The sequence below is a fragment of the Salmo trutta genome, chromosome 34, assembly GCF_901001165.1.
Source record: "Salmo trutta chromosome 34, fSalTru1.1, whole genome shotgun sequence".
Taxonomy (NCBI): domain Eukaryota; kingdom Metazoa; phylum Chordata; class Actinopteri; order Salmoniformes; family Salmonidae; genus Salmo; species Salmo trutta.
Window position 1 is genome coordinate 29025302 of NC_042990.1, and position 15301 is coordinate 29040602.

The 15301-nt window shown below is 45.0% G+C and overlaps 1 protein-coding gene across 2 annotated transcripts in view; it reads left to right on the forward strand.

Moving 5' to 3' along the window:
• igf2bp3 (insulin-like growth factor 2 mRNA binding protein 3) overlaps nt 1-15301 on the forward strand; it is a 38157-nt gene that overhangs the window by 12971 nt on the left and 9885 nt on the right. For both annotated transcript variants that reach the window (XM_029732497.1, XM_029732498.1), the window contains exons 5-7: nt 89-152; nt 722-1003; nt 1813-1947. In XM_029732497.1, the coding sequence (XP_029588357.1) occupies nt 89-152; nt 722-1003; nt 1813-1947 (481 nt within the window). The remainder of the gene's footprint in view (nt 1-88; nt 153-721; nt 1004-1812; nt 1948-15301) is intronic.

Consider the following 15301-nt stretch of genomic DNA (forward strand, 5'->3'; position numbering starts at 1 on the left):
TATTTGTTCAAGTCGGATTGTTTAGTGTATAAAGTTGTATCGCCTTGTGTGTTTTTGGGTGTTGAGTCTATGCTCTCTCTCCTTACAGTAAATACAGACACAGACACTGCAGTGGTCAACGTCAGATATGGTGCTAAGGACCAGGCTAGACAGTAAGCACACACCTACTTACCTACCCTCCTTTTCTTTGTCATTCTGCAAGAGCAGTCAAACTAAATTTGTCTGAGTGCTTCACACTATTTCCCCACACTGCGTTTGTATTGAATCGATTTGAATTGATTACCCTTTTGTTAGTTCACCTGACTCCTCACCCTCTAAAGCGGTCACGTCTAATTAGTTGCTGCTATAGGAGTAACGTGCTGGCTGAGAGATGCTAGCTCACTGCTGCCCTCTGGTGTGTGTGTGTGTGGAATGCTGGTCTTTCCTGAAAGTGGGCTTGGCCGGTGTATGGAAATGAATGCGACCCTTCAGAGCAGTTCACAGAACAGTCAGTCCTGGCCTTGTAGAGCAAGTTTTGTTCCAGCCCAGCAATAATACACCTGATTCTTGTAATGCCTTAATCAAGATCTTGTTTCAGTAGTGGGATAGAGAGAAAATAAAATCTTCAACTTGCGTCAGTATCTACAGGGTTCAAGCAAGTTTCTCCTTCTCTGTGACGGAAAGCTTTCTATTATCAATGCTGTGACAGTGACTGACTGCTGTTTCTTTGTGTGATTGCCAGGGCGATGGAGAAGCTGAATGGCTTCCTGATGGAGAACTTTGCCCTGAAGGTGTCGTACATCCCCGACGAGATGGCCACCGCTGACGTCCCACCTCTGGGAGGGGGTAGGAGGGGCTTTGTCCCCCGTGGCCCGCCCCGCTCGGGTTCTCCGGGCCTGGGGGCGCGCCCCAAACTGCAGTCAGAAGTCCCCTTGCGCATACTCGTCCCCACGCAGTTCGTAGGAGCCATCATCGGCAAGGAGGGAGCCACCATTCGCAACATCACCAAACAGACACACTCAAAGTAGGACTACGTCCCTGATCATGTACACAGTATACACCCAGCAGTTTGCTGGGGTGCGTTCCGCAGGACACAATGTTGTGCAACGTTCAGATAGAAATACAGCATGTAGGTCAAACACCCCTCTTTTACATGTACAATTAGGAATTACATTGGCACTATTCAATACGTTTCTATCTGCAACTTTCCACAACATTTGTCTACTGAACTTGGCCCTGATTTATGACCATATGTAAATACATTTTATGATTCACTTCTTGGCTTGGCAATATAAAGCTCACTCCCACAGAAATAATCATACTCTATTGATTTAGGCTCAGCCTACCAATTGATGTGACGCTCTTAAGGCATCTCAAGTTGAAAAAGATGGGCTTTAACAGTTTCACCCATCTTCAGTGATTCTGTGTGATTAAGCCAGTAGGAAGGGTGGACGCTGGGATTGAACCCTGATCTCTGGTAGGGAATAGTATGAGACCAGCCGGTATCGTAACCGGCAGACGGGCTGTGCACACTCTAGCTGTTTAGGTGACAAAAACAATGCCTTTCTTCCCTTCTAAACTTGGGCTCCCGAGTGACGCAGCAGTCTAAGGTACTGCATGTCAGTTCAACAGGCGTCACTACAGTCCCTGGTTCGAATCCAGGCTGTATCACATCCGGCCGTGATTGGGAGTCCCATAGGGCTGCGCACATTTGGCCCTGCGTCATCTGGGTTTGGCCGGGGTAGTCCTTCATTATAAATAAGAATTTGTTCTTAACTGACTTGCCTAGTTAATTTTTTTATTTAACTTCATCTTTCTCTTGCACCTCACCAGGATCGACATCCACAGGAAGGAGAATGCGGGAGCGGCAGAGAAGCCCATCACGGTCCACTCCACCCCAGAGGGCTGCTCCAACGCCTGCAGAACCATCATGGAGATCATGCAAAAGGAGGCCCTCGACACCAAGTTGTGAGTTCACACATGCATAGACACCTGACGACCTTTTAATTATTTTGCCGATATGAAACAATCATAATTCAGTGCATTCGGAAAGTATTCAGACCCCTTAACTTTATCCACATTTTGTTTCTTTACAGCCTTATTCTAACTGATTTTTTTTTAATATATATTTTTTTAAATTACTTATTCTACACACACTACCCCATATTGACAAAGCAAAAACAGGCATTCAGACCCTTTTCTATGTGACTTGACATTTTTGGTATTTTATTAGGATCCCCATTAGCTGTTGCAAAGGCAGCAGCTACTCTTCCTGGGGTCCACATGAAACATGACATTATACAGAACATTAATAGACAAGAACAGCTTGAGGACAGAATTGCATCCGTTTTTTTAAAGGCACATGTAGCCTACATATCAACACCTACACACAAACTATTTAGGTCAAATAGGGGAGAGGCGTTGTGACATGAGGTGGTGCTTTATCTGGGGTTTAAAAAAAAATATGTTTGTTTATTTGAGCTATGAAATGGAACAGTGTTCCATGCAATAATGGCTCTATATAATACTGTATGCTTTTTTTTGAAATTGTTCTGGATTTGGGGACTGAAAAGAACCCTGGTGGCATATCTGGTGGGGTAAGTGTGTGTGTCAGAGCTGTGTGCAAGATGACAATGCAAACAATTTGGGATTTATAAAAAGTGATGCATTCAGGCTCTCAACTCTTAGCCAAGAGAGACTGGCATGCATTGTATTTATCAGCCGCCTTATTACAATGAAGAGCAAGACGTGTCGCTCTGTTCTGGGCCAGCTGCAGTGTAACTAGATCTTTCCTTGCAGCACTGGACCACACGACTGGACAATAATCAAGATAATACAAAACTAGAGCTTTCGGAGCTTCTTGAAGTGTGGTGTCAAAAAATGTCTTTATTATGGACAGACCTCTCCCCATCTTTACAACAATTGAATCTACGTGTTTTGACAATGACAGTTTACAATCTAAGGTAACGCCAAGTAATTTAGTCTCAACTTGTTCAACAGCCACACCATTCATTACCAGATTCAGCTGAGGTCTAGAACTTAAAGAATGACTTGTAACAAATCCAATGTTCTTAGTTTTAGAGATGTTCAGGACCAGTTTATTACTGGCCACCCATTTCAAAACAGACCAACTCTTGTGGTTGCTGATGCGTATATGGTTGAAGCACACATGGACACACATGCTTTGTTTAATGCCAGTGGCAGGTCAATGGTAAAAATAGAAAACAGTAGAGGGCCTAGAGAGCTGCCCGGCGGTGCTGTTGTGGAATATTCTAATCAATATTATCAAAGGCTGCACTAAAATTTAACAGTACAGCTCCCACAATCTTCATATTATCAATTTCTTTCAACCAATCAGTCATTTGTCAGTGCGGTACATGTTGAGTTCCCTTCATAAGCATGCTGAAAGTCTGTTCATTTGTTTACAGAAATACCATTGTAAACTAAGCAAAAAAAGAAATGTCCTCTCACTGTCAACTGCGTTTATTTTCAGCAAACTGAACATGTTTAAATATTTGTATGAACATAAGATTCAACAACAGACATAAACTGAACAAGTTCCACAGACGTGTGACTGTTCCATTTCTGTTAATGTGTCCCTGAACAAAGGGGGGGTCAAAATCCAAAGTAACAGTCAGTATCTGGTGTGGCCACGAGCTGCATTAAGTACTGCAGTGCACCTCCTCCTCCAGATTTGCCAGTTCTTGCTGTGAGATGTTACCCCACTCTTCCACCAAGGAACCTGCAAGTTCCCGGACATTTCTGGGGGGCATGGCCCTAGCCCTCACCCTCCGATCCAACAGGTCCCAGACGTGCTCAATAGGATTAAGATCTGGGCTCTTCACTGGCCATGGCAGAACACTGACATTCCTGTCTTGCAGGAAATCACGCACAGAACGAGCAGTATGGCTGGTGGCATTGTCATGCTGGAGGGTCATGTCAGAATGAGCCTGCAGGAAGGGTACCACATGAGGGAGGAGGATGTCTTCCCTGTAACGCACAGCGTTGATTGCCTGCAATGACAACAAGCTCAGTCCGATGATGCTGTGACACACCGCCCCAGACCATGACGGACCCTCCACCTCCAAATCGATCTCACTCCAGAGTACAGGCCTCGGTGGAACTCTCATTCCTTTGACGATAAACGCGAATCCGACCATCACCCCTGGTGAGACAAAACCGCGACTCGTCAGTGAAGAGCACGTTTTGCCAGTCCTGTCTGGTCCAGCGACGGTGGGTTTTTGCCCATAGGCGACATGGTTGCCTTTGATGTCTGGTGAGGACCTGCCTTACAACAGGCCTACAAGCCCTCAGTTCAGCCTCTCTCAGCCTATTGCTGACAGTCTGAGCATTGATGGAGGGATTGTGCGTTCATGGTGTAACTCGGGCAGTTGTTGCCATCCTGTACCTATCCCGCAGGTGTGATGTTTGGATGTACCAATCCTGTGCAGGTGTTACACGTGGTCTGCCACTGCGAGGACGATCAGCTGTCCGTCCTGTCTCCCTGTAGCGCTGTCTTAGGTGTCTCACAGGACAGGCATGGCAATTTATATCCCTGGCCACATCTGCTGTCCTCATGCCTCCTTGCAGCATGCCTAAGGCACATTCATGCAGATGAGCAGGGACCCTGGGCATCTTTCTTTTGGTGTTTTTCAGAGACAGTAGAAAGGCCTCTTTAGTGTAGTAAGTTTTTGTAACTGTGACCTTAATTGCCTAACGTCTGTAAGCTGTTAGTGTCTTAACGACCGTTCTACAGGTGCATGTTCATTAATTGTTTATGGTTAATTGAACAAGTGTGGGAAACGGTGTTTAAACCTTTTATAATAAAGCTCTGAAGTTATTTTGGTTTTTACGAATTCTTTGGAAGACGGGGTCCTGAAAAAGGGATGTTTCTATTTTTGCCGAGTTTATTTGGTCCAAAACCATTTTTTTCTAACAACTTGCTAAGAGCTAGCAGCAAGCTTTATAGGTATGCTGTTGGAACAAGTTAAGGCTGCTTTACCACTCTAGGATAACTGGATTTACTTTAGCTTCCCTCCAGGCCTGAGGACAAAGACTTTCCTCTAGGCTCAGATTAAAGATATGACCGGAGTGGCTATAGTCAGCTACCATCCTCAGTAGCTTTCCATCTCAGTTGTCAATGCCAGGAGGTTTGTTGTTATTATTGATAATTTTTCCAACTCTCCCACACTAACTTTACAAAAATTCAAACTTGCAATGATCTTTTATTTTTTTAATGCATGAATACGGTGGCTCACTGTTCGTTGTTGGCATTCCCTGCCTACATTTGCCCACTTTGCCAATGAAGTAATCATTAAAATAATTGGCAACATCTAATGGTTTTGTAATGAATAATCCATCTGATTCGATGAAAGATGGAGTTGAATTTGTCTTTTTGCCCATAATTTCATTTAAAGTAGGCAAGTTTTTTTCCCCCCCATTCTTTATATCATTGATCTTGGCTTCATATTTCCTTTTTGGTTTGTTAGTTACATATCTCAATTTACAGCCAGTCAGATGTGCAGCCAGACTCATTAGCCACTCCTTTTTCCCCTTCTCTTTCAACCAAAGTTTTTCAATTCCTAGTCAATCCATGGAGCCTTATTGAGCTCAGGTGCATCCTGTTTCCATTGATCATCCCTGATGTTACTACAACTTGGAGTCCACCTGTGGTAAATTCAATTGATTGGACATGATTTGGAAAGGCACACACCTGTCTATTTAAGGTCCCGTAGTTGACCGTGCACATCAGAGCAAAAACCAAGCCATGATGTCAAAGGAATTGTACGTAGAGCTCGACACAGGATTGTGTCGAAGCACAGATCTGGGAAGGGTACCAAAAAATGTCTGCAGCATTGAAGGTCCCCAAAAGCATAGTGGCCTTCATCATTCTTAAATGGATCACTCCACCAATCAGGCCTTTATGGTAGTGTGGCCAGACGGAAGCCACTCTTCAGTAAAAGGCACATGACAGCCTGCTAGGAGTTTGCCAAAAGGAACCTTAACTCTCGCTGGTCTGATGAAACCAAGATTGAAGTCTTTGGCCTGAATGCCAAGCTTCACATCTGGAGAAGCATGGTGGTGACAGCATCATGCTGTGGGGATGTTTTTCCAGCGGCAGGGACTGTGAGGCTAGTCAGGGCCGAGGGAAAGATAAACGGTGCAAAGTACAGAGACCCTTGATGAAAACCTGCTCCAGAGCTCTCAGGACCTCAAACTGGGGGATAAGTTCACCTTCCAACAGGACAAAACCCCATGCACACAGCCAAGACAACGCAGGAGTGGCTTCGGGACATGTCCTTGAGTGACCCAGCCAGAGCCCGGACTTGAACCCGATCGAACATCTCTGGAGAGACCTGAAAATAGCTGTGCAGCAACGCTCGTATCCAACCTTACAGAGCATGATAGTCTCTGCAGAGAAGAATGGGAGAAACTCCCCAAATACAGTTGTGCCAAGAAGACTGTAATTGCTGCCAAATGTGCTTCAATAAAGTACTGAGTAAAGGGTCTGAATACTTATGTAAATGCAACCAGAGGGAAAATAACTCCCTTGGCCTCCATTTGGCAAATCGGACAAAAATTCTATCCTCCTAATTCCTGTTTACAAGCAAAAATTAAAGCAGGAAGCACCAGTGACTATATCAATAAAAAAGTGGTCAGAAGAAGCAGATTCTAAGCTAAAGGGCTGTTTTTTTGCTAGCACAGACTGGAATATGTTCCCGGGTTCCTCCAATGGCATTGAGGAGTACACCACATCAGTCATTGGCTTCATCAATAAGTGCATCGACGACGTCCCCCCCCCAGTGACTGTGCGTACATACCCCAACCAGAAACCATGGATTACAGGCAGCATCCGTGCTGAGCTAAAGGCTAGAGCTGCCACTTTCAAGGTGTGGGACTTTAACCCGGAAGCTTATAAGAAATCCCGCTATGCCCTCCGACCCATCAAACAGGCAAAGCGTCAATACAGAACTAAGATTGAGTCATACTACACCGGCTCTGACGCTCATCCGATGTGGCAGGGCCTGCAGACCATTAGACGACAAAGGGAAGCACAGCCGAGAGCTGCTCAGTGACATGAGCCTACCGGACGAGCTAAACTACTTCTATACTCGCTTCGAGGCAAATAACACAAACATGCATGCAAGCACAAGCCGTACCGGAAGACTGGGATCACGCTCTCTGCAGCTGATGTAAGACCTTTAAACAAGTCAACATTCACAGGGCCGCAGGGCCAGACGGATTACCAGGACGTGTACTGCGAGCATGCACTGACCAACTAGCAAGTGTTCACTGACATTTTCAACCTCTCCCTGTCCGAGTCTATAATACCAACATATTTTAAGCAGACCACCATAGTGCCTGTGCCCAAGAACACCAAGGTAACCTGCCTAAATGACTACCGACCCGTAGCACTCACGTCTGTAGCCATGAAGTGCTTTGAAAGGCTGGTCATGGCTCACATCAACACCATCATGCCAGAAACCCTAGACCCACTCCAATTTGCATACCGCCCCAACAGAGCTACAGAGGATGCAATCTCTATTGCACTCCACACTGCCCTTTCCCCGCTGGACAGAAGGAACACCTAATGTGAGAATGCTATTCATTGACTACCGCTCAGCATTCAACACCATAGTGCCCTCAAAGCTCATCAATAAGCTAAGGACCCTGGGTCTACACACCTCCCTCTGCAACTGGATCCTGGACTTCTTGACGGGCCGCCCCCAGGTGGTAAGGGTAGGTAGCGCATGTGCCACGCTGATCCTCAACAGGGGCCCCTCGGGTGCGTGCTCAGCCCCCTCCTGTACTCCGTTCACTCATGACTGCACAGCCAGGCACACCTCCAACACCATCATTAAATTTGCAGATGAGACAGTGGTAGGCCTGATCACCGACAACAACCTCTCCCTCAACGTGATCAAGACTAAGGAGATGATTGGGGACTACAGGAAGAAGAGAACTGAGCACGCCCCCATTCTCATCGACGGGGCTGCAGTGGAGCAGGTTGAGAGCTTCAAGTTCCTTGGTGTTCACATGACCAACAAACATGGTCCAAGCACGTGAAGACAGTCGTGAAGCGGGCATGACAAAACTTATTCCCCCTCAGGAGACTGAAAAGATTTGGAATGGGTCCTCAGATCCTCAAGGTTCTACAGCTGCACCATTGAGAGCATCCTGACTGGTTGCATCACTGGCTGATGTGGCAACTGCTCGGCCTCCAACTACTCGGCACTACAGAGGGTAGTGCGACTGGCCCAGTACCTCACTGAGGCCAAGCTTCCTGCCATCCAGGACCTCTATACCAGGCGGTGTCAGAGGAAGGCCCTAAAAATTGTCAGACTCCAGCCACCCTAGTTATAGACTGTTTTCTCTACCACATGGCAAGCAGTACTGAAGCGCCAAGTCTAGGTCCCATGAGGCTTCTAAACAGCTTCTACCCCCAAGCCATAAGACTCCTGAACATCTAGTCAAATGGCTACCCAGACTATTCACACTGCCCCCCCCACACACACACCACTGCCACTCTCTGTCATCTATGCATAGTCACTTTAATTAACTCTACCTACATGTACATACTAACTGGTGCCCCTGCACATTGACTCTGTACCGGCACCCCCTGTATGTTATTTTTTTACTGCTTCTCTTTAATTACTTGTTACTTATCTTTTATTCTTATCTGTATTTTTTTGGAACTGCACTGTCGGTTAAAGGCTCGTAAGTAAGCATTTCACTGTATTCGGCACATGGGACTAATAAAATTTGATTTGAATGTGATATTTCTGTATGTTTTTTTAATAAACACCTGTTTTTAGCTTTGTCATTGTGGGGTATTGAGGGGATTTAAAACTTTTTTTTTAAAGCGATAATCTAACAATGTGGAGAAAGTCAAAGGTTCTGAATACTTTCCGTACTGTATGTCAAAGATATCAAATTCCAGTTGATGCTTCAAAACCTACTTCATAAGAGGTTTTAAAAATAATAATGCATTCTTGGTAGAACAGATGGATGCAGTTCAATGCATGATTTAATATACAATACCAGTGAAAAGTTTGGACACCTACTCATTCAAGGCCTTTTCTTTATTTTTACTAATTTCTACATTCATAGAAGACATCAAAACTATGAAATAACACGCATTGATTCACGTAGTACCCAAAAAAGTGTTAAATGAAAATATATTTGAGATTCTTCAAAGTAGCCACCCTTTGCCCCAATGACAGCTTTGCAAACTCTTGGCATTCTCTTAACCAGCTTCACCTGGAAAGCTTTTCCAACAGTCTTGAAGGAGTTCCCACATATATTGAGCACTTGTTGGCTGATTTTTCCTTCACTGCGGTCCAACTCATCCCAAACCATCTCAATTGGGTTGAGATCGGGTGAACTGATACAGCACTCAATCACTCTCCTCCTTGGTCAAATAGCCCTTACACAGCCTGGAGGTCTGCTGGGTCATTGTCCTGTTTTTGGAGAAAAAAAATATTTTTTTTTATTATTATTTTTTAATCAGACGGTGTTACCAGCAAAGCACCATCACACCACCACCTCCATGCTTCACTGTGGTAACCACACATGCAGAGATCATCCGTTCACCTACTCTGCGTCTCACAAAGACACGGCGGTTGGAAAATCTCATTCGGACTCAGACCAAAGGACAGATTTCCACCGGTCTAATGTCCATTGCGTTTTACTTGGCCCAAGCAAGTTTTTTTTTTTTTTGGTGTCCTTTAGTAGTGGTTTTATTTCAGCAATTTGACCATGAAGACCTGACTTCATACACTTGATGTTGTCTGTTACTTGAACTCTGAAGCATTTATTTGGGCTTGTAACTAATGAACTTATCCTCTGCAGCAGAGGTAACTCTGGGTCTTCCTTTCCTGTGGCAGTCTTCCGGAGAACCAGTTTCATCATAGTGCTTCATGGTTTTTGCGACTGCACTTGAATAAACTTTAAAAGTTCTTGAAGTTTTCTGCATTGACTGACCATGTCTTAAAGTATTCAAATCAAAGTTTGTCACGTGCGCCGAATACAACAGTAGACCTTACAGTGAAATGCTTACTTACCTTTTTTGCACTATTGGTTAGAGCCTGTATTAGGTGAACAATAGGTAAAGAAATAAAAACAACAGTAAAAAGACTGAAAAACAGTAGCGAGGCTATATACAGTAGCGAGGCTATAAAAGTAGCGAGGCTACATACAGACACCGGTTAGTCAGGCTGATTTGAGGTAGTATGTAGATATGGTTAAAGTGACTATGCATATATTATGAACAGAGAGGAGGGGGTGGTGGGTGGCGGGACAATGCGGTTAGCCAATGTGCGGGAGCACTGGTTGGTCGGGCCAATTGAGATGCAAATAGTCCAGGTAGCCATTTGATTACCTGTTCAGGAGTCTTATGGCTTGGGGGTAAAAACTGTTGAAGCCTTTTTGTCCTAGACTTGGTACTCTGGTACAGCTTGCCGTGCGGTAGTAGAGAGAACCGGGTGGCTGGGGTCTTTGACAACTTTTAGGGCCTTCCTCTGACACTGCCTGGTGTAGAGGTCCTGGATGGCAGGCAGCTTATCCCCAGTGATGTACTGGGCCGTACGCACTACCCTCTGTAGTGCCTTGCGGTCGGAGGCCAAGCAATTACCGTACCAGGCAGTGATGCAACCAGTCAGGATGCTCTCCGTTGCAGCTGTAGAAACTTGAAGATCTCAGGACCCATGCCAAATCTTTTTCGTTTCCTGAGGGGGAATAGGCTTTGTCGTGCCCTCTTCACGACTGTCTTGGTGTGTTTGGACCAGTCTAGTTTGGTGATGTGGACCCCAAGGAACTTGAAGCGCTCAACCTGCTCTACTACAGCCCCGACGATGAGAATAGGGGCGTGCTCGGTCCTCCTTTTTCCTGTAGTCCACAATCATCTCCTTAGTCTTGGTTACGTTGACGGAGATGTTGTTATTCTGGCACAACCCGGCCAGGTCTGACCTCCTCCCTATAGGCTGTCTCGTCGTTGTCGGGGATCAGGCCTACCACTGTTGTCGTCTGCAAACTTAATGATGGTGTTGGAGTTGTGCCTGTCCATGCAGTCGTGGGTGAACGGGGAGTACAGGAGGGGACTGAGCATGTACCCCTGGGGGGCTCCAGTGTTGAGGATCAGCGTGGCAGATGTGTTGCTACCTACCCTCACCACCTGGGGGCGGCCCGTCAGGAAGTCCAGGATCCAGTTGCAGAGGGAGGTGTTCAGTCCCAGGATCCTTAGCTTAGTAATGAGCTTTGAGGGCACTATGGTGTTGAACGCTGAGCTGTAGTCAATGAATAGCATTCTCACATAGGTGTTCCTTTTGTCCAGTTGGGAAAGGGCAGTGTGGAGTGCAATAGCGATTGCATGATCTGTTTGGGCGGTATGCAAATTGGAAGTGGGTCTAGGGTTTCTTTGATAATGGCGTTGATGTGAGCCATTACCAGCCTTTCAAAGCACTTCATGGCTACTGACGTGAGTGCTACGGGTCTGTAGTCATTTAGGTAGGTTGCCCTTGTGTTCTTGGGCACAGGGACTATGGTGGTTTGCTTGAAAAATGTTGGTATTAGACTCAATCAGGGACATGTTGAAAATGTCAATGAAGACACCTGCCAGTTTGTCAGCACATGCCGGAGCACACGTCCTGGTAATCCTTCTGGCCCCGCAGCCTTGTGTGTGTTGACCTGTTTAAAGGTCTTACTTTGGCTACAGAGCGTGATCACACAGTCATCCGGAACAACTGATGCTCTCATGCATGCCTCAGTGTTGCTTACCTCGAAGCGAGCATAGAAGTGATTTAGCTCATCTGTTAGGCTCGTGTCACTGGGCAGCTCGCGGCTGTGCTTCCCTGTGTAGTCTAATAGTTTGCAAGTCCTGCCACGTAAGACCAGCGTCGGAGCTGGTGTAGTATGATTCAATCTTAGCCCTGTATTGATGCTTTGTCTGTTTGATGGTTCATCACAGGGCATAGCAGGATTTCTTGTAAGCTTCTGGGTTAGAGTCCCACACCTTGAAAGCAGCAGCTCTACCCTTTAGCTCAGTGCGAATGTTGCCTGTAATCCATGGCTTCTGGTTGGGGTATGTACGTACAGTCACTGTGGGGATGATGTCCTCTGCACTTATCGATAAAGCCAGTGACTGATGTGGTGTATTCAATGCCATCGGAAGAATCCCGGAAAATGTTCGTCTGTGATAGCAAAACAGTCCTGTAGTTTAGCATCTGCTTCATCTGACCACTTTTTTTTTTTTTTTTTATAGACCGAGTCACTTGGTGGAATGTCGTTTCTCTTTGCTTATTTGAGCTGTTCTTGCCATAATATGGATTTAGCCCTATTTGGTAAAAGACCATCTTCTATATACCAACCCTACCTTGTCACAACACAGCTGATTGGCTCAAACACAATTTATGGAGTTTCTTTCCATTTTAATAACATTTAACAAGGCACACCTCTTAATTGAAATGCATTCCAGGTGACTACCTCATGAAGCTGGTTGAGAGAATGCCACGAGTGTTAACTTGTCATCAAGGCAAAGAGTGGCTACTTTGAAGATTCACAAATGCAAAATATATTTTGGTTTACACGTTTTTGGTTACTACATGATTCCATATGTGTTATTTCATAGTTTTGATGTCTTCACTATTATAATACAATGAAAAAAATCAACTGTGGAATGAGTGTTTTGACTGGTACTGTTATTCACCAATAAATGTTTTGGTAGTCCAAAATGTTTAACTATCAGGTTGTAAATCAAAGCTGGCCTGGTACATTGTTTGCTTCCTCCATTCGAGATGCACTGTTTCAATGACTCAATATTTTGGACAAATCTGATGTCTGTAACTAACAGAGAACCCAAACCAGCTGCGCGTGCGCTATTGTGCATACATTTATTTTGTCCCCCTACACCAAACGCAATCACGACACGCAGGTTAAAATATCAAAACAAAGTCTTTACCAATAACATTAATTTGGGGACAGGTCGAAAAGCATTAAACATGTATGGCTAGTTAGCTTGCACTTGCTAGCTAGCTTGCTGTTGCTAGCTAATTTGTCCTGGGATATAAACATTGAGTTGTTACCTGAAATGCAAAAGGTCCTCTACTCTGACAAATAATCCACACATAAAACGGCCAACCGAATCGTTTCTAGTCATCTCTCCTCCTTCCAGGCTTTTTCATCTTTGAATTTATATGGTGATCGGCATCTACACTTTCGTAGTATTACCACAACCGGCAAAACAGTTCGTCTTTCAATCACCCACGTGGGTATGACCAATGAGGAGATGGCACGTGGGTACCTGCTTCTATAAACCAATGAGAAGATGGGAGAGGCAGGACTTGCAGTACGATCTGCGTCAGAAATAGAAAGGCACGCGACGTGTCCGGTCAGAGTCAAAAAAAGAAATGTAGAAATCCATGTTAATCAATTATTGCACCCACACTGTTCGCGCGCGCCAATGAGCGTCTGCGATACCAAGGGTTAAAATAGAACTCCTATTTCTGACGCAGATCGCGCTGCAAGTCCTGCCTATCCCTCATTGGTTTATAGAAATTAATGTATGCACGATGGTGCATGCGCGCAGCCGGTTTGGGTTCCGTGTAATACAATCCAGCTAACAAGGGCAACGATCACATGTCAGTCATTACATGGGTAATAGGCTAGCGCATGTGTCAACCAAGGCATGACACATTTCTATCCAGCCCGGTGTTGTCCAGAAAATCAACCCCCTGACAGATTTGTCCCCCCTCTTTCACGTGAAAAGACTTGCTTGCTGGTTGAGATTTCCGATCGCGTTTTAATTACATTTTCTTATGTCCGTTTGATAATGGGGTAAGGCGCTAGTAAGGTCTGCAGTTTTCGGTTTGGCTATTTGTTTCAAGTGTATGTCTAGAAATCAATCTCTTTGCCAAAATTCATCTCATGTCTTATTTGACTAGTAGTTCTGAAATGTTTGCCTACATTTTACTCCCTCTGTTTAATGGTACACGCACATTCATTTCAGTTGCCTGTCCTGACGTGAAGTTTGTTCTATAGAAAGTATTTCACTCTTTGTGCTACAAAGTATTTGACTCTAGTCAGGAAATTAGAGGGGTATTTCACAAGGCCATTTTCTTGGCCGATGAACCCCCCCCCCCCCCCCCCCCTTCTATGTCGGGACTGCAGGGCCTTGCACACTTCAGAATAATTTTGGTAGCTCATGTTGACCAGTACTGTGTGTGCCACAGAAAGTATGTGACTCAAGCCACAAAATGAAGGATATTAGAAGGGGGTGGAAGATTTTGGCAGGCAAGAAAAAAGCCTTGCCGAAATCCTATTCCCCTTGTAATTTCCTTAATTTTGTGGCTAGAGTCAAATACTTTCTATAGAACAGACTTCACGTCAGGATAGGCAACCCAAATGTATCATTAATGTGTTAAGCATAGAGGGAGTAAAATGTAGGCAAGAAATAAATGTTTCAGAACAACTACTAGTTGACTAAGACATGGGAGAGATGACGAATTTTGGCAAAGAGATTTATTTATAGACGAATACACTTGAAACAAATAGCCAAACCAAAAACTGCAAACATTACTAGTGCCTCCCCCTCGGACAAATCAACCTAAGTTAAATGAAACGCAGCTTAACGTGATCAGAAATCTCAACTAGCAAGTAAGTCGCAGCACTGAAGAATTGTGGGGGAGGAGGGGATCTTCGGCACAACACCGGCAATGATTTTGGTTAATTCATTTTGGCCCACTACCATACCGCCAACGTTGCACTGCACTACAAGTCACAGCAAGAACTGCCAACCTGCTGCACACCAACGGGCATTGCGTTGCCACACACAACCCTCTTCCCAGACACACACGAGCCAGCCAGAGCACTAACCGACTCTTCTACCGGACGAAATGTTTAAACGTGTTGTAGGCTAAATGTCCATGACGAGGTTCTGTGCCGAAGGGTCACTGCTGTAGCCTGCAGAAAATGCAGCCAGAACAATTTCATATTGGTTGTTGAAACTTTGAAAGATAAAGGATTCAGATGCGGGTTTAAATGACTACTAAAGGACAATAGGACACACGCGAGTATAAATTAGTCAACAGTTGAGTCATATACTGATTCACCTGATTTCGCTCGCATCGGTGAATTCAACTTGAATTGCGCTGCTTTCGTGTGTCCCGTTTATAGCACGCGGCAAGGTGTTCAGACACATGCCACAGTCCTAGCTAGCCTATTAAAATGTTGCCGTCTGGCTTCAGTTTTTATAGCTTGAAGATGAATAAGCAAAGAACTAAACCTGCAACAAAACACCACGCAAAGGAGAAATGTATTACAGCCACAT